The 24,848-nt window shown below is 42.5% G+C and overlaps 1 protein-coding gene across 5 annotated transcripts in view; it reads right to left on the reverse strand.

Moving 5' to 3' along the window:
* Nucleotides 1-13,614: 13,614 nt before the first annotated feature.
* LOC126248858 (SCY1-like protein 2) overlaps nt 13,615-24,848 on the reverse strand; it is a 197,455-nt gene continuing 186,221 nt past the window's right edge. For all 5 annotated transcript variants that reach the window (XM_049950291.1, XM_049950292.1, XM_049950293.1 and 2 more), the window contains one exon: nt 13,615-14,853. In XM_049950291.1, coding sequence (XP_049806248.1) covers nt 13,734-14,853 — 1,120 coding nt within the window. In that variant the 3' untranslated portion in view covers nt 13,615-13,733. The remainder of the gene's footprint in view (nt 14,854-24,848) is intronic.

Here is a 24,848-nt window from a genome sequence, read left to right on the forward strand (position 1 = left end):
TTTTTTAGTTCTTTGTGTAACGAAAAAACTCTCCCAAATGTCAGTAGATATTCATGGGGTAACTACCCATTTATTATGTGCTTCAAAATTTGACAAGTCACAATGATGTGGAAACAAAACCTACAGAACAATGCAGTCACTGTTATGTAAGATGGCTCTAGTTGGACAGTGGCGAAACACTTCTGGCTGTACCTTGAGCTCAAAAAGAGTGAAGATCCCTTGCCGCTGGTAACAAGCTCACCAGGTGGGGGAGGGCGGGGAAGACAGAACTACGTGGAAACAAGACAGTGACACACAGGTGTCACCCTTTAAACTGCACGAGGATCCAACACCTGAATCGATATTAAGTCATTTACCTCTCCTGGAGTGTTTGGGGCTATAATGAATCTGTGCATTTTTCTTTCAGTTAAAGTAGAAATATCGAAACGAAAGCACCTTGGTGACAAAGGGAGCTATAAATTTTTTCATCAAATGATCCAAAAACACACATCAATTGAAATGCAGTTCTACTTAGCCTTGGTTTAATTACGTTAATTTCCTAAAATAAATATTATTCATAAGAGCTATTAACAGTTATTTGAAATTGAAGACAGGTTCGATCCAAAGCATGTAATTATTTACACCATGTGGTATTACAATTTCCCAGACCTACAAAAGTGAAATTGTCAAAAATCAACAGCTTGTGTATTAGTCAAAGTTAGACACATAAACAAATATAAATGTAATTTTATTTTTCAGCATTTGAAATTTTCCATCTCCAACTACAATGGAATTAAGTAGAATTTTGGAAGCGTAATTTATTCTCCTTTTCTACTTCCAAATATGAAATGTACATTTTACAAACTGTAGGATGTGGACAAAAAATAATTGTTTTCCTTTTATGAAGTAAGATGTGGCCCATTTTGAAACCATAGCAGTTGACTATCCAGTATAATCTGATGTTGCCAAGGGAAAAATTCGTGTGTATTTGGATTTTTCTAGATATAGATCATTAAAATAACACAGTGGTCTAAAATGTAACTAACAGTAAGCTATTCACTATCGGGCTTCTTCATTACAAAATTTGTAAATCATGTAAATGTGGTTGACAAATACCATTATTCCACAATGACTGTTACGAATTATGAAATGGTAAATGGTTTATTAAGAACCTAAGATGCTGCACTGCCATGTGTACAAAAATTACATTTTTTAACTGCGTACTTTTTCCAAAATCGATTGAGGATGTTAGGAACTAAAGAAATCATGTAAAATGAAAAGTACACATTTTCTTTTTGCACAAGGAAAGTAAAGCTTTTAAGTATAATACAAGTTCATAAAAATGATGTGGCACAGTCTTACACGCTGCCAAGAGGTTTTACGACGTTAAAACGTAGAAGTGGGTTTTCCCCTTTCCCGTCTAAGATGTCCGGCGTGCAGTGTGAACGTAGCCTTAAGAGTTTGCAGGCATATTTTACTTGGTGCTTTGGCAGACATTTGCAATTTTGTTTTTGCGGTGCCTAACTGGAATCACACCAAATAAATACTGCCCATCACGTATTTCACGTGATGTCCGAGGTCAAGCAAAATGCCTCCTACTTTCCAGTCACAAACAAAATTATTTTTAAAGCAGAGTTTCATGTGCCTATTCAATAGAGTAGTCCCACGTTAGTCTAGTGTGATATTATTAACAGGGACAGTAAAACTTCAGCAGCGTCAGCACAGCCCTGGCCCACTCCGACTGCTACCGCCAAACAGCAGCACTGCTGGAATACTGGTTATCTTTCATGTTTTATTGTCCCTATTAATACATATTGATAACAAGAGTATCACACTAAATAATTAATGTTGAGTGATCACTGAAGGACACTGATAAGACAAACACTTATGTGAGACAGCATTAACAGCACCTGACTGTGTTTGAAAGGGGCTTCATTGTGTGTGTCTATTTGGACAGCTGGTACTATGCAATATCCAAGATAATAGAACATTTGGATGTGACAGTGGTCCGATGTTGGGCATACTTGTCGTCGAGGTTCCAGTTGAGCACATCTGACTACCACATGCGAGGATCGATGTTTTGTGTACCGAGTACATTCTAACCCTTTCATATCTGCCTGTCCCATACTAGAACAAGTAATGGACTCCTTGCAACATTCTGTGAGATTCCAAACCATTTGCTGACCCTAGCAGCAACCAGACAAAGAAATTACCATCCCAAGTGCAGGCTGCCATTAACATAAAAACATAAACAACTGCATTTGGAGTGGGCCTTGACTGTGAAGCTGAACTGCTGATGAATGGTTTTGCATTGTATTGAGCCATGAATCACAGTTCTGTATTAACCTGGATGACCATCACTGGCAAGTCACATTCTTCCAATGTTTTGGAGAGGCACAGTGGTGTTACCCCTGGCATGATGGTGTGGGGAGCCATTGGGTAGGACTTCAGGTCACAGCTGGTAGAGATTGACAGAACTCTGGTGGCATAACAATATGTTATGTGTAGATTACCATGGCTGGCTGAGCATGAGAATAAAAAGGAGAAGCCAGCCACTCTGCAACACATTAAAACCTCCACCCTAAAAGTATTAGGGTGGAGGACACAGAGGGACAAAGGACAAGCACTAAAACTTAGATCAAATGATAAAAACCACTCTCACAAATAAAACGTAAAACTAATGCTGCTATTGAGGCAATGTCGCCCAACACTGAAGGCAGGATGCTGGGAAAGTTAAAAGTCCGCCACAGAGTGGCGGAAAGTGGGCAGTCCAGCAAGAGGTGGATGGCCATCATTTGTGAGCCACAGCGACACAGAGGTGGGTCCTCACAACGGAGGAGGTAACCACGCGTTAGTGACGTATGGCCAATGCGGAGCCGGCAGAGGACAACTGACTCCCTGCAAGTGGACCTCGTGGAAGACTTCCACACATTCGTAGTCACCTTAATGACATGCAGATTTTTGTGCGTACTGTTATGCCATTACGTCTCCCAAAGCCGAAAAACCCCATGGCGTAAGACAGAACACAGGTCAGTTTCGAAGGTGCTCGTCTCCAGAAGCGGTTTCTGTGAAGCCTGTTTGGCCAGCCTGTCAGCAAGTTCGTTGCCTGTGATTCCGACGTGTCCTGGGTCCACACAAACACCACTGAAGCACAGAACCATTCCAGGGCATAGATGGACTCCTTAATGGACATTACCAGAGGGCGGAGAGGGTAGCACTGGTCGATAGCTTGTAGGCTGCTCAAGGAGTCAGTACGCAGGAGAAATGACTCACCAGTGGATGTACTCAAGAGCACGAGATATGACTGCCAGCTCTGCAGTGAAAACACTGCAGCCATTGGCAAGTAGTGCTGTTCAATATGTCATCCATGAGCACGCAAAGCCTATGTGACCATCAGTTATTGAGCCATCAGTGTAGACCACTTCATGGCCCCGGTACATGTCAAGAATCGAGAGGAAATGATAGTGGAGAGCCGCAGGGTTAACAGAGTCCTTAGGGCCATGCACAAGGGCCAGAAGAATCTGCGGCCTAGGTGTACACCATGGAGATGTACATGAATGGACCTCGAGGAGAGGTGGTAATGGGAAGGACTCCCATTCAGACAGAAGGGATCGGACGTGAGCCACAATCTTAAGCCCTGACTTGGGCCGCTGATGCAGGAGACAAACCACCGTGGTTGGAAAAGTATACGGTAATTTGAATGTGCAGGAGAACAATAAACTTTGGCAACGTAACTGGCGAGCAGTTGTGCACTGGGTCGAGTAAACGCAACGCTGAGGGTGCCACTGAACCGTAAATTGGACTCCCGTAGTCAAGGCGGGATTCAACAAGGGCTTTGTAGAGCTGCAGCAGCGCACAGCGATCAGCACCCCAGTTGATGTTGCTGAGGCAGCGGAAGGCATTGAGGTGCTGCCAGCACTTAAGCTGACAAAGGTGAGGTAGCCAAGTCAATCAGGCATCGAAAACCAGTCCTAAGAATCGATATGTCTCCACTACATTGAGTGGGTCGTCAATAAGGTAAAGTTCTGGTTCTGGATGAACGATGCGATGTCAACAGAAATGCATGACACATGACTTTGCGGCTGAAGACTGGAAGCCCTGGGACAGAGCCCATGACTGCACCTTGGGGGTTCCTTGTAGGCGCCGCCCAGCAACACCAGTACTGGAGGAGCAGTACGAAATGAAGAAGTCGTCTGCATACAGAGCCGGTGAGACGGACAACTCTACAGCTGCTGCTAGACGGTTAATAGCCACTAAAAATAGAGACACACTGAATATGGAGCCATGCGGAATGCCAGTCTCCTGAATATGGGGGGGGGGGGGGGGGGGGGGGAACTATGGGAGGCACCAACTTGGACACGGAAAGTACGGAGCGACAGGAAGTTTTGGATAAAAATCGGGAGCGGGCCCCAAAGACCCCACTCATAGAATGTGGCAAGGATATAAGGTTGCCAGGTCATGTCGTATGCTTTATGCAAGTCAAAAAAGATGGCAACAAGATGTTGGCATCTGGAAAAGGCTATTCAGGTGACAGACTCGAGGGACACAAGATTGTCAGTGGTAGAGCGACCCTGGCAGAAGCTGCCCTGACATGGCACCAGTAGGCCACGTGACTCCAGAACCCAACCCAACCGCCGACACACCATACGTTCCAGCAGCTTACAAAGAAAGTTGGTGAGGCTGACAAGCCAGTAGCTATCCACATCAAGCAAGTTTTGACCAGGTTTGAGCACCGGAATGATGGTGCTCCCCTGCCATTGCGATGGAAAGACGTCATCGCACCAGATCCGGTCGTAGATGACGAGATATTGCTTGTAGTCAAACGAGAGATGTTTAATCATCTGACTGTGCATCCGATCCGGCCCAGGAGCTGTCTCGGGGCAATGTGCAAGGGCTCTGAGGAGCTCCCACTCTGTAAATGGGGCATTATAAGGTTCACTGTGTCGTGTAGTGAACGAGAGGACTTTCCTTTCCATCCTCCGTTTGAGGGTGCGAAAAAGGTTGGGGGAAAGTTCTCCGACACAGAGGCTCGAGCATAGTGCTCAGGAAAGTGCTCGGCAGTTGCGTTTGCGTCGGTAGATAACATGCCATAGACGTTAATTCCAAGGACACCTGTTGGGGTATGGTACCCAAAAAGACTTCTGATATTTGGGCAGACTTGGGAAGGTTACATATGGTCGACACGTACCTCTCCCAACATTCCCACTTCCGTCATTTTATAAGCTGACAAACGCATGCACGGAGCTGTTTAAAGGCTATTAAGTGCTCTCAGGAAGGGTGCCATTTATGTCGCTGTAGAGCTCGCTGACACTCTTTAATTGCCTCAGCGACTTCCGGCAATCACCAAGGGACTGTATTTTGCAAGGGGCAACCTAAAGAACAAGGAATCACATTTTCCACCGCAGAAATGATCGTTGCAGTGCTCTGCTCAACGTCAACATTGATGGCACCATGTGGAGGAGATTCAGCGGTGACAGCAGAGGTGAAGGCTTCCCAGTGTGCCTTGTTTAAAGCCCATCTGGGTAGGCGTCTGTGGGCATGATGCCGGGGGAGTGACAGGAAGATGGGGAAGTGGGTCACTACCACATAGGTCATCATGTGCTCTTCAGTGAATAGATGGGAGAAGGCCAGGACTGCAAACCGAGAGATCAATGGCCAAATATGTGCCATGTGCCACACTGAAATGTATGGGCCTCCCTACCTCAGCCAGTAAGCATAGTGCCACCCAACAAGGGATTATGAGCATTAAAATCTCAAAAAAGTAGGAAAGGTTGAGGGAGTTGATCAATCAGTGCAGCCAATACGTTCAGGGGTACTGCACCATCTGGAGGAAGATATACATTTCAGACAGTTATTTCCTGTGTCGTCCTTATCCTGAAAGCCACAGCTTCAAGATGGGTTCGAAGGGGCACAGGTTCACTACATACTGAGTTCAGTACATAGATGCCAACTCCACCTGACACTCGATTGTAGTCGCTACAGTTCCCGTAGTATCCCTCATAGCCACAGAGAGGAGGGGTCAGCAATGCCGGGAACCAGGAGGGCAATGCAGATAGAAGAAGGTGTAAAGCTTAACAGTTGCCGTAGCTCAGCCAGGTGGTGGAAAAAAAACGCCGCAATTCCACTGGAGGATGACATGATTGTGAGACTGGGAAGGTATGAAACACTCAATGAGGCAGTCTACGCCTCAGGGTCACCTGCTGCCACCAGATGAGTACCTGTGCGATTGACATCCATTGTCTCTGAGGGCGCAGCGGACGCCAGAATCTCCCCATCATCCTCAGAGAGAGAGCTTGTAGGTAGTGGTGGTGTGGGTGCCACAGTGCCTTGGTTCTTGGGGTCTTTTTCTTTTTGGGTTCCTCTCACTGCTCGTTAGGTTTCTCCATCTGGGAAAGCTTCACTGATTCAGTCTCCGGGACTGAGGAGGGCTGTGAAGCCCTACGACCAGCTACCTGTGGTTGCTTCAGCCACTGGCGGGTGTCAGCTTTGCCACTGTGGGAACCTGCAAAGGGAGTCACCCAAGGGATCCCTTCCCTTCATGGCGAGAGGAGGCGAAGACAACTTGTGCTTCTCCGGCTGAGAACTGAGAACCACGTCCCTGATGGTGGTGGTGGTGGTGGGGGGGGGGGGGGGTGTTGCTCCTGAAGTAGGTTGTGCAGGAGCAACAATAGAGGGAAGTGCCCCCCTCCCCTCCCCCCAATCACAAATACTGTGATGTTGTTGTTGTGTTCTTTAAACCAAATGTCATTCGTCTATACCTCTTGGAGCTGCAAACGCAGTCTTTGCTCTGTCCTCCGGAGCCAGTTCTAAACTGATGCTACCCATTCTCCAAGTCCATTGTTGGGAAGCACCGGCACTGCCCAAGATTATTGATCATTTTCGTCATTTTTGGAAGTGGGTAGGCCTCTGTAATAGTCTTACTATTCAAATGGCAGTAACCGCAACAGAATCCGTGTTTCCTCAAACCACCCATAGACTTCTTTGGTACAATTACAATTCCCGCCCCCCCCCCCCCCCCAGAGGCTACTAATCACTTCTGTTATGCCATTGGCCAACTGCTGATCAATAAACTCTTCTAAAATTGGCTGCAGAAATTCTGGTATTCTGTATGGCCTCCAGTACACCGGTGCTGTTGCAGGCAATGGCCCTAAGAGAAACGACATGTCCTGAAATTCTAAAAATAGCTCTTCCATCTGTGTCCTCTCTTTTTCTTTCCAAATGCTTCAAATGTTCACAAAACTCAGTCTTAGCACCATCCTATACTCTCTTATAGCCTACACTTTCTGTGCAGTAATCGTTCTCTTCCAGAATTTCTCCAATGTTCCCGTTTACAACTTAACCTACTCAGCATCAAAATTATGGATATTGACGGGTACTACCTCTCCTGTACACATACAATACTTCACTTCACTTCACTAAACATGCTGCATCTGTTCTATCGCTATCTCTGAGAGGTTCTAATACATAGAAGATACCTATTGGTAAGTCAGACTCCAAATTCACCCACAGCAGCTTCCCGGTGGAATTAAACACACAATCATCTGAATTAAGCCCTAATATCACTGTTCATGAGTTACCTGGGTTGTCTTGTACAACAGATGCTCCTTGTGACAGACTGACATTTACACCAAGTTTCCCTAGCCATAACGTTTTCTCTGCTAAGCTGTACCACAAATCATCGATGGCCAATTATGGCATGATGCTGGTACAGAAAGTCTAATGCTAGGATCATGCTTTAGCCCTCACATACTGAAACAGCACTTCCAAACACTGCCTAAAATTGGCTGCCTCTGACGAAAAACTTGTCATTATCAACCCCAGTAGTTGTATATCACTATCCCCTACCCCATGCAACTTATAACATTGTGGGTTCCATCATCTCTTACTTGCTGACTCTCTTGAAGCCAACAACACATGCACATCTGTGTCCAATGAAATCTTATACTCTCTACTAATTATTACACCCACAATGGCACATTTCACCTCTGCATTTCTTTTCACAGCATTTACTTTTACTGGGAACACATTTCAGCACAACTTGAGTTCCCTTTCAAGTTTATCGGATACTTATTACTACCCAGACCACCCCTACCATTACTACTGTTCCACTGCTGCTGATTCATACTGCTCCTGTAGTTATCCCCATTAGGCTGCTGGTAGTTCATGCCATCCCTTTTACTCCACAGCTGCCAATATTACCTCCACACATGCCTCATACGCCCACAATGAAAACATCTAGTATTTGATGCCAATACATTTCTTCAGTCTCTTACTTCTGTCGAAACATCGATTTCCTCATACTACAACACCAACCTAAATGCTGCATGGAGATCTCTAGGCACACCAGTGTGCACCCTCGTAGACACCTCTGGTGCCAAACACCTCAGGAAAGTATCGAGTGCCTCTTGCTCAACATCTTATATTAATACCTTATTGACTTCCTCAGTACATTTTATCTCATGTGTACGTACACTAACCTTTCTAATTCTACCCACAAAATCCTCCACGGCTTTCTTAAGCCTATTATGAGGGAAGCTCCTCATTACAACCCCCCCCCCCCTCTCCACCCACAGATTTAGTGGCAAGATGGTCCAGTGGATAGCCCGTCAAAAATTGAACAAAGATCGATCACGAAAACATGAAGAAAGTGTATTGCATGCAAAATCAAAATAGTGAATGGTCCTCACTCAAGATGTGCAACAATTTGAATATCAGCGGCATAGTGGTTACGTGGTCACGATATTGGACCATGAAGGGGGAGATCAGTGATCAAATCCCCCTTGTGCCCCCCCCCCCCCCAAAAAATAATAAAATAATAATAATAATAACAATAATATGAATTGTCCGGCCAGTCACAGATTTGTCTGTTTACTGTATTCAAATTTGTATCTGTGTCATTGTATCATGCCCATTTGCAACAGTGAGGTGTAAAGAAGGGACCTACAGATGCACATATCTCCTATTTGTTCAATCCAAGTACCCCATGTTATGACTCTTGCATTCAATTCCTAATTCCTTTGTTGTAACATAGTTCACACTCATTTATTTGTCGTATTCATTTCTGTGAGAGGTCTATGCATCATTTTGCCTGCTCTCACTACTCATCGCATTTACTTGTGGCAGTAATATATTTTTACCACACTACCCATATTCTGTAACCTGTGTACAGTATGACAATTTCCATTTACCAGATGGACAGTTCATAATTTTGTGGAAAAAAAAAGACGGAGGGGGGGGGGGGGGGGATGATGACACAAGGGAGATTTGAAAACTGATCTACCCCTCTGCAGTCCAACACTGTGACCACATAACAACCACACCAGTGCTATTTGAATTCGCTCGATTTTGCACATCTTGAGCTGGGAACTTTCACTCTTTCAATTTTGATTTTTTTCCCCTTCTTTCTTTCTTTCTTTCTTTCTTCTTCCTTCACACCTTCTTCCTGTTTCATGCTTGATCTGTTTTCAGTTTTTGACAGGCTATCCACTGCACCGTTTTACCACTAAATCTGAGGGGGTGCGATGGGGAGTTTCCCTGGTTAGAAATACCACTTAACTGTTCACAGAAAAAATGTGCACTATTTTGCTTCCTGTATCTCTGTACCTGAGTTGCTCAAAAGTTTCTGCTTTGTTCAATGCCTCCGTGCAACATATGAATGACTTTACTTCCCTTGACAGGCACAATCTTGCCATCTGTACCAACCAACCAATGCGCTATTACAGCTGATTACAAAGAGATCCTCTACAAATGATAACATCCTACCTGAAAAGGGAGTAATAAAGTTTGCCACAGCTGGATCCGCCCCTAGACTCTGCAGTTTCAAAAACCCCAACTCTTCATCCTTCTCCGCTAGTTTATTAATCATTAATGTTTTCTCCGCCCTAACTGCCCACCTCATTAACCAACGACTATAAAGCTTCCCCACCAATGACACCTTATGTCTCCGATTTCGCCATTGTATCGTTCTTACTCATTTTTATAGACTCAGCCACAACAACTTTACAATAATATGGCAGAATACACTTTAGCTACTCACATTACCCCACTTATTTCTTCTGTCTACTAATGAGGCACCTGGACTCCCTACATTGCCTGGGATTCCACTACTGACACGCCATATTGCTAAAACATTAACCATATTCGACAGAAGGAGCAGAATGCCCAAGTAAATTACACTGTGTGCATAACACAGATTCTAGTCATTCATTCCTAGAAATACCTTTAAACTGAGGGGTACCCATTGGTTCTTCCAGCCTCACAAAAGTAATTCTACAGTTTCACAACCCTTGACTCTTGATACAATGATTGTCACCACACAAAAAGAACGACAGTCTCACTCACCCCACAATGAAGATATCGTAGGCTGCAGTTCGGACAACGCACTGCCGAGAGTGGTACTCCCTCTGCTGTTTACTGCAGCAACGTCAGCTCTTCGGATACCTCACACCACTAATGAGAACCAGCAGCACTCGGTTGAGTGAGTGGTGTGATTGTGGGCTGGTGGGGCCATGTAGACACACTGACGAACAAGGAACAATACCTTATTTTCTTTAGATACAAATTACATCATTTGCAACGTGATGCAGACATGTCCATTCTAGCGACCCAGGCTGGTGAAGGCTTGCAAGTGTTAGCTTCTGCCCTGGTGAGAAGGAACAGCATCGGCACCCCACAAAGATGATGTTGAGCATAGTGAAGGCTGATGTCCTGACAGTGGGCCACAGCATCATCAGAGGCGCTTCGTGTTTTGCTGTGGCAGTGTCCTGCAGGGGGCAGATTCTCACTCTTGGGCCACTCGGGCCCTGCGATGTCCACTGCAAAGGTGAAGAAAGAGTGCTGCGCATGGGACACGGATTGCTGCCATCTGGCAGAAGTCAGGCATCAGCAGACGTGTATGGCAGGACAGCAGCACCGTGGCACTACATCCTGCAAGGAGGCTCAGTGCAGACTGCGTCTGGCCCGCCCTGGTCTCAAACCCATGGCTGCAGTTGGCAGTGTTTGGTCCTCTCATTATCCAGTGTAGACCTGGCGTCGTGGTGGTGCTGCTGGATTTTGAATCCCCCTGCCTCAAAATCTACTACAATTTATATGGCTCTGAGGTTCATTCATTATAGTAAAACCCTGAGCTCAGTCATGTAGCTCATAACAAGTGTGTCCCCCTAGTGAGGTGACACCGTCCTGCCTGCTGTGACTATTACCGTATGTGGTGCTGTTTTCAATTGAGTACCGCTAGCCCATAAGGCAATCCTTTATGTGTCCATGTCATTCTGACCCACATGTCGCCATATTGCACTTACCGACCAGTAGCAGCTTCACGCAATGCTACATGCTACAACATGGCTCCTTAGGGAGGGGGATGTCTTTTTACAAAGATGGCACTGACATCCACTCTTTACATGGATCTGGGTTTGCACATGCATACTGGGTGATTTATAACAATAGGGACAAATAGTGACAGATTACCCCTGAGAGGAGAGAGAAACAGTAATGTCTAATAAACAGTAGCACTGGCATTTTGGAAAACTACTCTCCACATTTAGTAACTGCATTTTCTACTGCAGTTGCTGTATCTTTATACATAAACTGGGGGGGGGGGGGGGGGGGGGGAAACAGGATGATTGTAGTTGGGGAATGGGAGTGTGTGTTCTTGTTGGCATGCCTCTGTAGCTGAGATTGCATAAGCACACTTGTACAGTAGTGTTCTAGTCTAAGTTTGCCGATTCTTGTGATAAAAATTTTTCATTGCATGTGTTTGGTCAACACAGTGAAGCAAGGTGGTGGTGCACAACTGTCTTTCAGCAGAGTATGCCTAAGTTCCGAGTTCAGTTCCAAACACCTCAGTGGCATAAAATGGAATGGGCACATCCAACAATGCCGATAGTGATCCAACTATCTGAAGGGGAAGTTAAGCTCTGCAGTCGACTAAGTCCTAGGTTCCCACACCAAGTTTCAGCCTCTCCCTTCTCGCATCAAAAATGAACACAATGCAACATGATATGTGCACTCAACATAGTCACCTATACAAGACAGTTATAATTATGACTGCTGAAATATAAGCCACCTGAGTGTGTCAGTTTACTGACACAGCTAAGCAAGCACGAAACATCGGCTAAGGGAGCTGATATTAATCAGAATGATCTGCTAAAAAAAAAAAAAGAGTCTACAATAAAACTGAGTTCTTTGTCATTTCAGCTGCAGTTAGATGGACCCGCTCTATTTGAGAAAATTGACTGTCAATTTTCAGATAACTTTGTAATGGGAAATAGTAATTTCTGTTTACGAGTTAATGATTTGCCAATCTAGCCATGCTCTAAACAAACTACTAGATTAATTCTGTGCTGGATCAAGCACCATGGACCTTCCTGCAACCTTACCTGATGTTTTCCATGTGACCAGAGAATGAGAAATATAAGCTACAGTGGTTCTGACAACAATGATTGGCACTAGTCTCTAGATCTTCAGTCGATGATGGTTTAGCAATGTTTCTGATGTTTCACCCGCATGAGTGGTTAGTGTTGTCAAAGCTTCATATTTCATTGACGGTTGGAGATCAGCAATGAAGGGTGACTCTTTAGCAATGCTAGCTACTTAAACTGGTAAAAGTGAGAAAAACCACTAAACAATCAGATGAAGATCCTGTGATGAACACCAATAGCCAACAGGCAACATGTCGAAAAATAGGTATATTAACTCAACAATTGTAATGACTTATTTAATGGAATGTGTTACTAAAAATATACACTGCTTGCATGGTGAATTGCTTCTAGACATTTAACAGTATTCTCATTTGCGTACAATGCAAGGCTTAGAATGATAAATTTAAGAGAATCTTTTTACCTTCCGTATTCATATTTCTAGTCTAATTCCAACCATAATTTTTTTTATTTCTTTATATATATATATATATATATATATATATATATATATATATATATATATTATATTTTCGTTACATAAAACCATTTTCACTTATATGAATTAGCAAGTTAACAGTATAATCCCCAGATACCAAGTACCTAACTTATTATGATTTCTCATTGAAAGGTAGCACAGTATTGAAGCATTCTGCACATTCCCTCTACTAATAACCAGCAAGCAAAGAGATTTAGTTTGGCTCCAGGATCCAGATGCATGAATAACACTGGACAGTGATGAAATATCCCATTTCAGATTGCAATGTGGCCATATTTATGTGGCATAGCAATTTTATTCATTGTTGTCTACAGCCACACTTTATAGGACTTTGCAAGGTCAAAGGTGTCTGCCACCATACTTAAAGAAACATCATCTCATCTTTCTGTACTCCCCCCCCCCCTTTTCCCTCTCTCCCCCAACATTACACATACTATAACGCCATTGTGTGTGTGATCTAGAAGAAACTGCCAGGAATTTAGGAAAACAGAAGTCACAAGGTGGATAGACCAATATTAAATGCCATTTCCTCACAAATGTAATCCTCTCGCTGAGTACATACAGTGATGTTACTAGGTGCAATGGTATTTTAGCCATCATGTGCATTTTGGATGTAATGCTGTCACTTCATCACATGAATTTTAAATGCCACAGAATCATATCAACTAACTGCAGTTGGAAGATACATACAAATGGGTATATGAAGACATCAGTTACAAGATATTAAATTGTCTGACTTGGTCATTGTCACATAAATATTTTTATTTTCAATATTTCATACATTTAATCACATAACTTTGACAATTTTCCACATTTCAAACATATAAAAGGACGGGCATGAACTATTGTAAAAGATCATCTATTTCAGACACGGAAAGTTTTCTTACAGGTTTACGAGCAGTATCACTTGGTTCAGTTACAGGGGAATAATAAGAGGTAGAGGATACTGCACCTGGGGTATAACAAGAGGTAGATGACACTGTGATAGGGGTGTAGAAAGAAGTAGATGGCACTGTATTTGGGGTTGATGACAATGATGATGATACTGGATTAAGTCCATAAGATGAAGATGGCACTGTATTTGGGGTTGATGACAATGATGATGGTACTGGATTAAGTCCATAAGATGAAGATGGCACTGAGGAAGCGGGATATGTACTTGAGGATAAGGATGATCCAGGACCAAGACGGTATGTAGATGAAGAGGTTGATGCTTCAGAAATAAAAGATCCAGGTGATGCTGTACCAGGAGTGAAATGTGATGGCGTCGATAATAAGGTAGCAGTATAGGAAGATGTGGACGTTTTTGAGGTAGAAAGGGAGATACCAGACGATGCTGGACCTGGGATGTACGTTGAATCGGACGATATTGTACCTGAAGCGTGAGATGATGCAGACAGTACTGCACTTGATGCATAAGATGATCCACCTGGCTTAGGAAATTGTTGTATTGGGAATCTGAATTGCTGGGGGGTCCCAGCCGCCCCACTTGCCACAGCAGTTTTACTCCACTGTGACTGTTGGCTTTGAACTGGCTGTCTAAATGCTGGTGAAATACTCGGAGCAGATGCACTCCACTGTACTGAATGATTATCTGTACTACTTGTATCGGCCGATTGAAACGATGAGAACGCGTCTGACAAGGTATCTCCACCAGCACTTCGTGTGCTTACTGATGACTGTGGAGATCTTGGTGAGCTACGCAAACTAGAATCCATTTGGTTCAAGTTCCTCTGCAAGAATCCACTGAAGTCCTCCCCAAATGGTTCAGATGTTACTGTAGTGGTAGATGATGTTGAAGCTGCTGAAGGTTGGTCCTTCTTACGCTTTGGCTGCTGCCTTCCTGTGTGTGCACTGTAGAAAGGTTTAGTCATTAAGCCACAGAAGTCATCGGGTACTGTAGATGGAGTTAGCACAGGCTGAGCCTGTAACCTCTGCTGTAGCTCTTGTTGTTGCGCAATACTGTAACAACCAAATAAACAATTATAAATAGAAATAAATTCAATTGTGCTTACAACTAGTATGATATTATAATAGCTATAGAATTTAGAAAGATTCTGGTTTGGAGGGAAAAGAGGGAGCAGGAGGGAGGAATAGACTTCTTGTAGGCAATCCCTTGATCCCAGCTGTACTATGACAACAAACAAAAATTTGTTGCATGGCAGAAATGCAAGGCTGCAAGATATTTACTAATGCTTCACTGATACTAATGGGGTGATATGACCTAAAAAAATCAAATTTTATCTGAGGACATGCATATGTTCTAATTAAAACAGATACACATGGTTAATAACAGAGTAACTTATTCAATTTGAATTTTTATCACTGTGCCAGATGGGGTGGAAGGGTCCACTAAATGAACAAAAGAGCTGAGGAACAGATTGCAAATGAGGTGGCAGGTGTGAATGTCCAGGCACAATAAAGGGAGGCCACTAAGAAAACAATCTTGTTGAGGACATATAAAGAGACAGACGGTCCAATTAGTACAATGGTGGCGCTTACTCTGCAAATAGGTGATAAAATACTGCCTTCACACACAGTGTGGTGCTGGCCACAAACATAGGTGGGGAGTTTGCTCATGTTAATGCCAGCACTAGTCTGTGCAGTACTTACAGAAAATTTTGTATATGGTATGGCTGCTTTCAATATTAGTCCTGCCTATAAAGGTGTTAGTGTCTTTGAATAAAAGATGGTTGGTGAATGCCAGTACAGGTCTTTCAAGTGGATGCAAGCAGTGGAGTCACAAGTTTGGAGGGAAATGGTACTTGGCTGGACAAAGACATTTTCTATTTTGGATGAGAATGAGGGTTGGCATATTGGTTGTAAGTAAGTAAGTAAATCTGTCAGTCTGTCTTGTATGTATGTATGTATGATCAAAAATATAAATTTGATCTACTCTGCTCCATCCTCTCATTTGAACCCACACTTTCACACAAAAGGACAAAATACGTAAGACTTAGTCATTTTTTTAAAATCAATGGACTGTAACTACACAATAGCTAACATAATTTAGCAGAGAACTGGAACTGTCAGATCACTAGCTGTGTCATGGATAGACTGTAGGGCTCTTATGGAGTCTTTGCAGATGAGGAATTTAGTAGCACGATTAGATCTCATCTGCTCCAGCACCTTCAAGACGCATATAATTCAGTACCATGCACTATGCAAGCACTAGCTAAGTGAATCTTGTGTGCACATTCAGGAAATAACACAGCACAGCCAATGGAAGCCTCCAATTTAGCCCCTCAGTGTAAATTATAACATAGTTGCAGTGCCCAGATAAAATTCTGTAAAACATGAATTTAAAAACACATTTTGGGGTAAAATTCTTCCTGTACCTTGACAAATCTAAAATAATTCTGGATCTCCTCATCAACTAGGATAGTGAAGGACTCCAACCCTGATGAAGTACAGCAACGTAGTTTGCATTAAGTGCCACTAGATCAACTGAATCCTGAAAAGCCTTTTTGCTCACCGTCTATCCATGAATATTCACGCCATTAGAAGGCAAATAAATGGTATAGAATGCCAGTGACTGTGGCATCAAGAGCAAGCTGCATACGTGTTGCGTCATGAGGCTCTGCCACCAGACAACAAGTGGTGGCTCACCTGCCTCAACAAAGAGGCTTTGAATCAGACTGTTATATACCCCTGATCCAAGCCTAATCCTCTCGTGGTAAGCAGTATCAAAGATGTTAAGATACATTGGCCAAGCTGAGCTGTAAACCACGTGTCTATAATCAAGGTGGAGACTTTTAAAACTGCTGAAGACATATTCTGTCTGCTCCCCATGACCTGTGGCTGAGGCATTTTAATATTCTGAATGCCTTTAGGCCTTTGGCTTCATTATCCTTCAGATGTGGTAACCTGATTAGCCTCTTATCAAATGTAAGATCTAGAAACTTCAATAAAGTTTAAAAAATTGAGAACAGTGATACTAATTTTGATAATGGGTAGGTTAAAGGTATAAGAGGAATGATTAAAATTAACACACATACATTTCTCTGATGAAAATTTCTGACTCAGTACCTAAAAAAAAGGAAGGACCATATGAATAAGTGTACACATCTGTGGAAGCCCCATTTGTGGAGCTGTACAACGATTTTATGTTCCCAAGTAATATCATTGGTCCTGTCAAGGTAGATGATACACCTACGAGGTACGGAATTTGTAGGAAAGACACTGTATTCCCACTTTCAGCAGAGGAAGGTTATAGAGGGTAGTGCAAAACCTCGTAAACCCACACTGAAAGTGACTACGTAGTTCCTATGATTCTGAAACCCAGGGCAGATGCCAATTGACTAATGAGGGTCATGCTATGGTTAACTACTGGGGAACGTTCGCTCCTTCCCTGGTTTCAGATGGGGTACTAAAATTACTTACCTGCACATGTCAAGATAGCCTCCAGACAGCCAAATTTTATTAAAGAGAGATAGAATGATTTTCTTTGCCTTCTTTTTGAGGTACTGTAATATGCTGCACTGTATCTGGTCCTTACCTTTTGCAGTCTCCTTGACCTGAGACAGTGCACAACCCAAACACACTAACATTACTCAAGAATGGGTTGCACTAGTCTTCTATATGCTGTCTCCTTTATGGATGAGCTACACTTGCCCAAAACTCTTCCAATAAAAAGTAGTCGAGCATTTGCCTTTCCTACTGCCAACTTGATGTGTTCATTCTATTTCAATCACTGCAACATTACACCTAGATATTTAACTGATGTGGCTGTGTCAAGCAGCACCCAACTAATGCTGTATTCAAACATTACAAGATTGTTTTTACTACTTATCTGCATTAAATTACATTTTCCTACATTTAGAGCAAGCTGCCATTCATCACACTAATTACAAACTTTGTCTAAGTCATCTTATACATGGCTACAGTTGCTCTATAAGGACACCTTCCTATACACCACAGCATCTTCAGTAAACAGCTGTAAATTGCTGTTCACCCTGACCACCAGATCACTTATGCATAAGTTATAGAGAATAAGAGCAGTCCTATAACACTTCTGTGGGGCACTCCTGACGATGCCCTTGTTTCTGATGAATACTAGTTGTCGAGGATGACATACTTGGTTCTATTATTTACAAGGTCTTAGAGTCACTCTCATATCTGGGAACCTAATAAGTAACCTCAGACCTTCGTCTACAGTCTGCAGTGGAGCACCGTGTAAAACGATTTCCAGAAATTTAAGAATATGGAATATGCCTTTGCACTCCATTCATGGTTTGTTGGCTATTGTGCAAGACACAAGCAAACTTGGTTTTCATGAGCAATGCTTTCCAAATCTGTGCTGATTTGTGGACAGAAGCTTTTCTGTCATAAGGAAATTTATTATGTTCAGACACAGAACGTGTTCAAGAATTCTGCAGCAGACCAGTGTTAAGGATATTGGTCTGTAATTATGTGGGTCAGTTCTTTTACCTTTCTTATATACAGGATTCACCTGTGCTTTTTTTTCAATAGCAGTAAATGGAGGCTAAGCAAGGGGCCAATGCTGCAGAGTATGCTCTGTAAAACCAAATTGTAATTCCATCTGGACCTGCACCTCTTTCAGTTGCTTCTTGTCTGTCACAGATACCAATTTCTATGTCCTCCATGCATGAGTATGTAGACAGTAAAATGACTGTATGGTTATATAATCCTCCTCTGTGAACAATTTCTTAAACGTGAAATTTAAAATTTTAGCTTTCCTCTGCTGACTTCTATTTCCATACCAGACCGGTCAATGAGTGACTGGATAGAAGCCTTCAACCCACTTAGTGATTTTATGTTTGACCAGAATTTTCTTGTATTCTTGAAAGGATATTTCACTAAGGTATCATGGTGGAAGTAGTTTTATATTTTGCGCACTGACCTTCTTACGAATGCACGAATTTCTACTAACGTTTGCCTGTCAACATTTGCGTGCACCTTTTTTTAAATGTGAGTGCAATAATCTCTGTCTGTGCAGCAATTTCTGAATTTGATTATTAAACTATGGAGGGTACTTTCCACCCCTAATCCACTTACTATGCATGAATGTCTCCAGAATGCAATTTACAATCAGTTTAAACTTTGCCAATAATCCCTCTAATGTCTGTCATACTAGAGCTAAATGATATCCAATCACTGTCTGAGTGGGATGCTAACAACTGCTTATCTACTTTTTCTGGCATAAACGCTATCCCGGCATTCTGGAAAGATTTATTAGCTTTAGTAATACTATAATTCTGTCGCTATGATGAGACCACGACCACTAATCCCTGTCTCTATACTGACACTGTCAATAAGGTCAGTGCTGTTTGTAGTGACAAAGTCTAAAATATTTCCATTGCAAGTGGGTTGTCTAACTAGTTGTTCAAAGCAGTCCTCAGAAAACATGTTCAAAGGTACTTCACATGACTGACTGCACCAACTGCAGGAAATCCATAGACATCACAGTCTATACTCAGCAGCTTAAAGTCCCCTCTAACTAATACTGCATGATCTGGATATTTCTGTGCCAATAAACATAGACTTTCCTTGAATTACTCAAAAACTGTCACAGCAAAATTGAGTAGCCAGTAAAGACATCTAACAATTAACTTTAGTTCACCTAGACCTGTTATACGTGTCCAGATAGCTTCGCTGGCACACTCAAATCGACCTCAGTAGAAGATATTTTTGTCTGCAATGAATACTCCACCTCCTATGTGTCTGATCTCCCTATCAACGAGAAGTAACAAAATCGTGATTGCACAACGAAGTCCGTGCACTGGGTACCCAAACAGAATTCTGAGTCAGGATGGACCGTGGTACGACATAAATGCAGGACTCACTTTTTCACAGACGAAAACAGGAAGCCATGGGAAAGAGTGCATGTGGAGGCCCTTTGGGTGGCTCCTTTGAGCTGGCTTTCAGCAAAGCTGCAGATTGGAGACTATACCAAATACAAAGAAAATAATGGAAAAACTGGTGTTGGGGAAGAACAGTTTGGGTTCTTGAGAAATGTACGAGCATTTAAAGCAATACTGCTGACACGACTTACCTTAGAAGATAGGCTGAATAAACGCAAACCTACATTCAAATCATTTATAGATTTAGAGAAAGTGTTTGACAATGTGGACTGGCCTGCACTCTTTGAAATTCTGAAAGTAGCAGTGATAAAATACAGGGACCAAATGTATAACTTATAGAGAAACCAGATTGCAGTTGTAAGAGAGAAAGGATACGGAAAGGGCAGCCACAGCTGAGAATGGAGTGAAACAGGATTGTAGCCTATCCTTAATGTTATTCTTTCCATACACTGAATAAGCTATAAAAGAAACCAAGGAGAAACTGGAAATGGAATTAAAGTACGGGGTGAAGAAACAAAAATTTTGAGACCTGCCGATGATGCTATAATTCTGTTAGAGACGACAGGGGACTTGGAAGAGCACTTGAGCAAAACGGTTAGTGTCTTAAAAACAAATTAACATCAATAAAAGTAAAACAAGGGTAATGGACTGTAATTGAAATAAATCAGGCGAAGCTGATGGAATTAGAATACGAAATGAGACATTAAAAACAGTAGGTGAGTTTTGCTATTAAATCAGCCAAATAACTGATGATGGCCTAAGTAGAGAGCACATAAAATGCAAACTGGCGACAGCACCAAAAGCATTTCTGAAACAGAATACCTGAAGTGTTAGGAAGTCTTTTCTGAAACAATCTGTCTAGATTATAGCCCTGTATGGAAGTGAAACATGGATGATAAGCAGTCCAGAAAAGGAGTGAACAGCAGCTTTTGAAATGATATGCTGAAGAGTTGATGGGTATATCAAATAACAAATGAAGTGGTACTCAATCGAATTAGGGGTAAAAAGAAATTTATGGCACAATGTGTGTGTGTGTGTGTGTGTGTGTGTGTGTGTGTGTGTTTAGAGGGAAGGTAAAAACTGTAGAAGGAAACCAAGAAGACTTGACTACAGTAAGCATGCTCAAATGGGTAGGGTGTGGTAGTTATGCAGAGATAAAAAGGCTTGTACAGGATACACTAGCATGGAGAGCTGCATCTAACCAGTCTTCAGACTGAAAACGACAACAGCAATGCCAAATGCAAAAATAGTTGATATATAGCACAGGGATTACCACTGCCTGATGGAGATTAGTAGCCCATTGATGGTGATGAGGAAACTTAACATTCAGCAACAGAGCCCTTTGGGCACCATTCCCTTACACCTGTGGGGAGCTGAACAATAGATCATCTCTAACCCAAAACTGATGAATAAAAATTGGTAGGGAGCTTCAAAAGTGCCGGTCATGGACAGTAAGTGAAATGTCATGGCAACAAGCAGTGTTGTATGCCTTATGTGACTCAGAAAATACTGCAACGATGTTTCTGCCTTTAGAAAAATCCTGTCGTATTGCTGTTTCCAATCTAACCATATGGTCGGTTGTGGAACGTCCTTTGCGGACACCACACCGATAAGGAAGAACATTCTGGTTATTCGAGAATCTAGTATAAGTGCTGTGCCATATGACTTATTTAAGTCAAAACAGGCTACGATGAGATGTTAATGTTTAGAAAAAGCCTGGTGGGCTGTTGTTCCTAACCTAAACAGATGGTCAGTTGTAGATTAGTCCCTCATGGAAATTACAATAATACGGGTACTAAAAGACTTTGGATTCAAGAACCCAATTTAAGTGTCAGGTTGCCAACCTTTCAAACAGTTTGCAGAGCACATTGGTGAGGCTAACTGGTTGGTAGCTATAAATGGACATGGGGTTTTTGCCTGGTTTAAGGAATGAGATTGGGGCACTCTCTCTCCATGGTGAAGGATAAGCATCTTCTAGCCAAATACAGTTGACAACCCTGAGTAATAGGGTCTCTGAGTCACAATCAGATGATGTATCATCTGATCATGAACTGAATCATGATCTGAGGATGTATGATGAAGTGAATCAAGAGCCTGAAGTAGTTCCTACTCAGTGAAAAATTTGTTATACAATTCAGGAAGCAAAGGAAAGGGCTATCTTCAACTTGTCTTTTATGCATCCAAAAGCAAAGCAGATAAGAAGAGGCACTGACAGTGCTCGAAGCAGGTACTTTTTACTGCATTTAATTAAATAGCTAGCCTTTGCATGAGGACTGTCTGTGACACTGCAGGGGCCTTTGTTGGTCCTTAATAGCTACTAAAATATCTTCAGTCCATCATGGTACAACTTTCAGCATAGGGGACCTATAGAAAGAGGGATAGCAATTTCAGCAGCACAGGTAATCACACTGAAGTCTCCAACTACCCCATAATGCCATCTACGGCAGAGGGGACAAAGGTGATCACAGAGGTATAAACCTGCCAGTTGCCTTTCAGAGATTCCAATAGCACAATAGGTCTGGCAAGAAAGTGATAACATCACAAGAAAGTGATCACTGTCACAAAGAGCATTACAAAGTCAATAGCTGAAAAGGTGCCCTGGGTGGCACTAGATTGGGTAGGTCTACTGTCATTGAGGGGAGACAAATCAAAATTGTAAAGAGGTTAATCAATCAGGAGCCCCTTACCAGATAACGTGGTACTTCCTCATTAGGTGTGGTTTGCATTGAAACGCCAATGTAGGAGAAAGAAAGGGGGGGGGGGGGGAGGGGGGAATAATTGGATGGTTGTTGGATTAAGGTGGTCATTTCAAGCATGTCAAGTATCCTGCCCAGGAGAACATAAAGGTAGCAAACAGTGATCATTGGATCCTTAGGTTAATTTGGTTTAAGTAGTTCTAAGTTCTAACGGACTGATGACCTCAGATGTTAAGTCCCATAGTGCTCAGAGTCATTTGAACCATTTTGAGCCTCTCTCCAAATGAGGAAAACGAGCTTTGAAATGTTGGATGGTTATTGGATTAAGGTGGTCATTTCAAGCATGTCAAGTATCCTGCCCAGGAGTACATAAAATTACCAAACAGTGATCAGTGAGACCACTCGCAATCGCACTGCTATTGCTTCTAATGTGGTAGCAGATGCCCTCTCAGGACCAGATCACAATAGTTCTATCAGAATGCTCGGTAACCTCAGAGGGTTAAAGAATGGTCAACAGTGAGATGTTTTTCTCAGAGAGCAACACAGATCACACACCAGGAAGAAGTTAGTTGTTGCAGTTTTGGTAGGTGATAATTATGTTCACTGTAGTTCCACTGAATTATCATCATATTAAGCGTGCATTTGTTAGCTGTGAAAGGGCCAAGTGCACAAGTCACTCCCCAATCTCATTGTCTATCAATGGTGATGCGGAACAAAATTGATGAAGACAGCTCCGGAGTCTGATGGTGTGCGGAGATCTGGTGCCTTCGTGATCACCACAACAGCCTTCTCTCGATTTCTTCTTCTTTTCTTCAACTATTTTAGAGGGTAGAGACTCCTGTGAGGGCTTATCCATTGTAGGGTAGTAACTGGAAAGGAGTGGGCAGTCCTTGGGCTCTCAGACTGTGATGCCTTCATCCACTGGCTGGTTTTGGTTTGCTGCTCTATTTATTTCTGTGGAGAAGGTTCCCTAAAGGCAGCCCTGCCACCAGTAGATGTCAAAGTAGGATGCTGCTTCAAGGTTCCTCAAGGGGGAGCTGCAGCAACCACAATAGACACGGTGACAGGGAGGGGGGCTGGCTATCTCCTCCATGGGCTAATTTACTTGTGCAACTTCCAGAGGTTGACATTGAGGAAATTGAGGTCCTGGCAATATCCTGACCATAATAACAGCAAAAGTAGCTAACACTGGAACTGGATATGAACGGTCATACTTTGTCTGGGCTTCAAAATAGAGATGCGATCGGAGACTTAAGTTCGTGGATTGATGTTCTGTAATTAGGGTAGCACACTTTGGGGATCTGGGAGGGTAACCATCTGTGCAGTTGAAGAATGGTATTTGCTCACATGGGACTCTTCTGGAAGTGGCCTACCACATTCTCCACAAATTGGGTTGTTCGTACACGGTAGTAACATACTTCCAAAAGCATTGGCATTGGGAGATATGACTGTACATCGCAATGATAGACCATGATTTTAACTTTCTCAGGGAGCAACCGCTTGCTCAACAAAAGATCTGTGCCTAAAAACTGGAAAACTGTGTAGGTCACACCAACACTTAAGAAGGTAAATACAAGCAATCCAATGGATTAGAGACCCATACATATCACTGATGTCAATTTGCAGCACGATTTGGGAATGCATACTGTGTCTGAAAATCATGAATTGCCTCGAAGAAAATGATCTGTTGATACAATCAGCACGCATTCAGAAAATATCGTTCTTGTGCAACCCAAGTACCTCTTTACTCTCATGAAGTAAGGAGTGCTATCAACAGGGGATCTCAAATTTATTTCATGTTTCTCGATTTCTAGGATTTTGATGCTGTTCCTCACAAGCAGAATCTAGTCAAATTGTGTACCTATCGAGTATCATCTCAGTTGTGCAACTGGATTTGTGGATTTCCTTGAGAAAGGTCACAGCTCGTAGTAGTTGACGGAGTGTGATCAACTAAAACAAAAGTGATACGTGACATTTCAAAACGAAGTTTTGTAAGCTCTCTGATGTTCTTAATCTACATAAATGATTTAAGAGAGAATCTGACATACATTTTAGACTATCTGCTAATGATGCTGTCATTTACCATCTACTAAACTCACCAGAAGATCAAAACCAATCACAAAATGATTTAGACAAGATATCTGTACGGTGCGAAAAATGGCAGTTGTCTCTAAATAAGGAAAAGCGTGATGTCATACACATGAGTACTGAAAGGAGTCCATTAAATTTCAGTTACACAATAAATCTTTCAATCTACAGGCTGTCAGTTCAACTAAATACCAAGGAATCACAATTACAGACTCCTTAAATTGAAATAATCACATAGATTTTGTCATGGAGAAGGCATGCCAAAGACCATGTTTTACTGACAGAACACTAAGAAGACACAACAAATCCACTAAAGAGACTGCTCACACTATACCTGGCCCTTCTCTGC

The sequence above is a fragment of the Schistocerca nitens genome, chromosome 3 (genome assembly GCF_023898315.1).
Source record: "Schistocerca nitens isolate TAMUIC-IGC-003100 chromosome 3, iqSchNite1.1, whole genome shotgun sequence".
NCBI classification, from domain to species: domain Eukaryota; kingdom Metazoa; phylum Arthropoda; class Insecta; order Orthoptera; family Acrididae; genus Schistocerca; species Schistocerca nitens.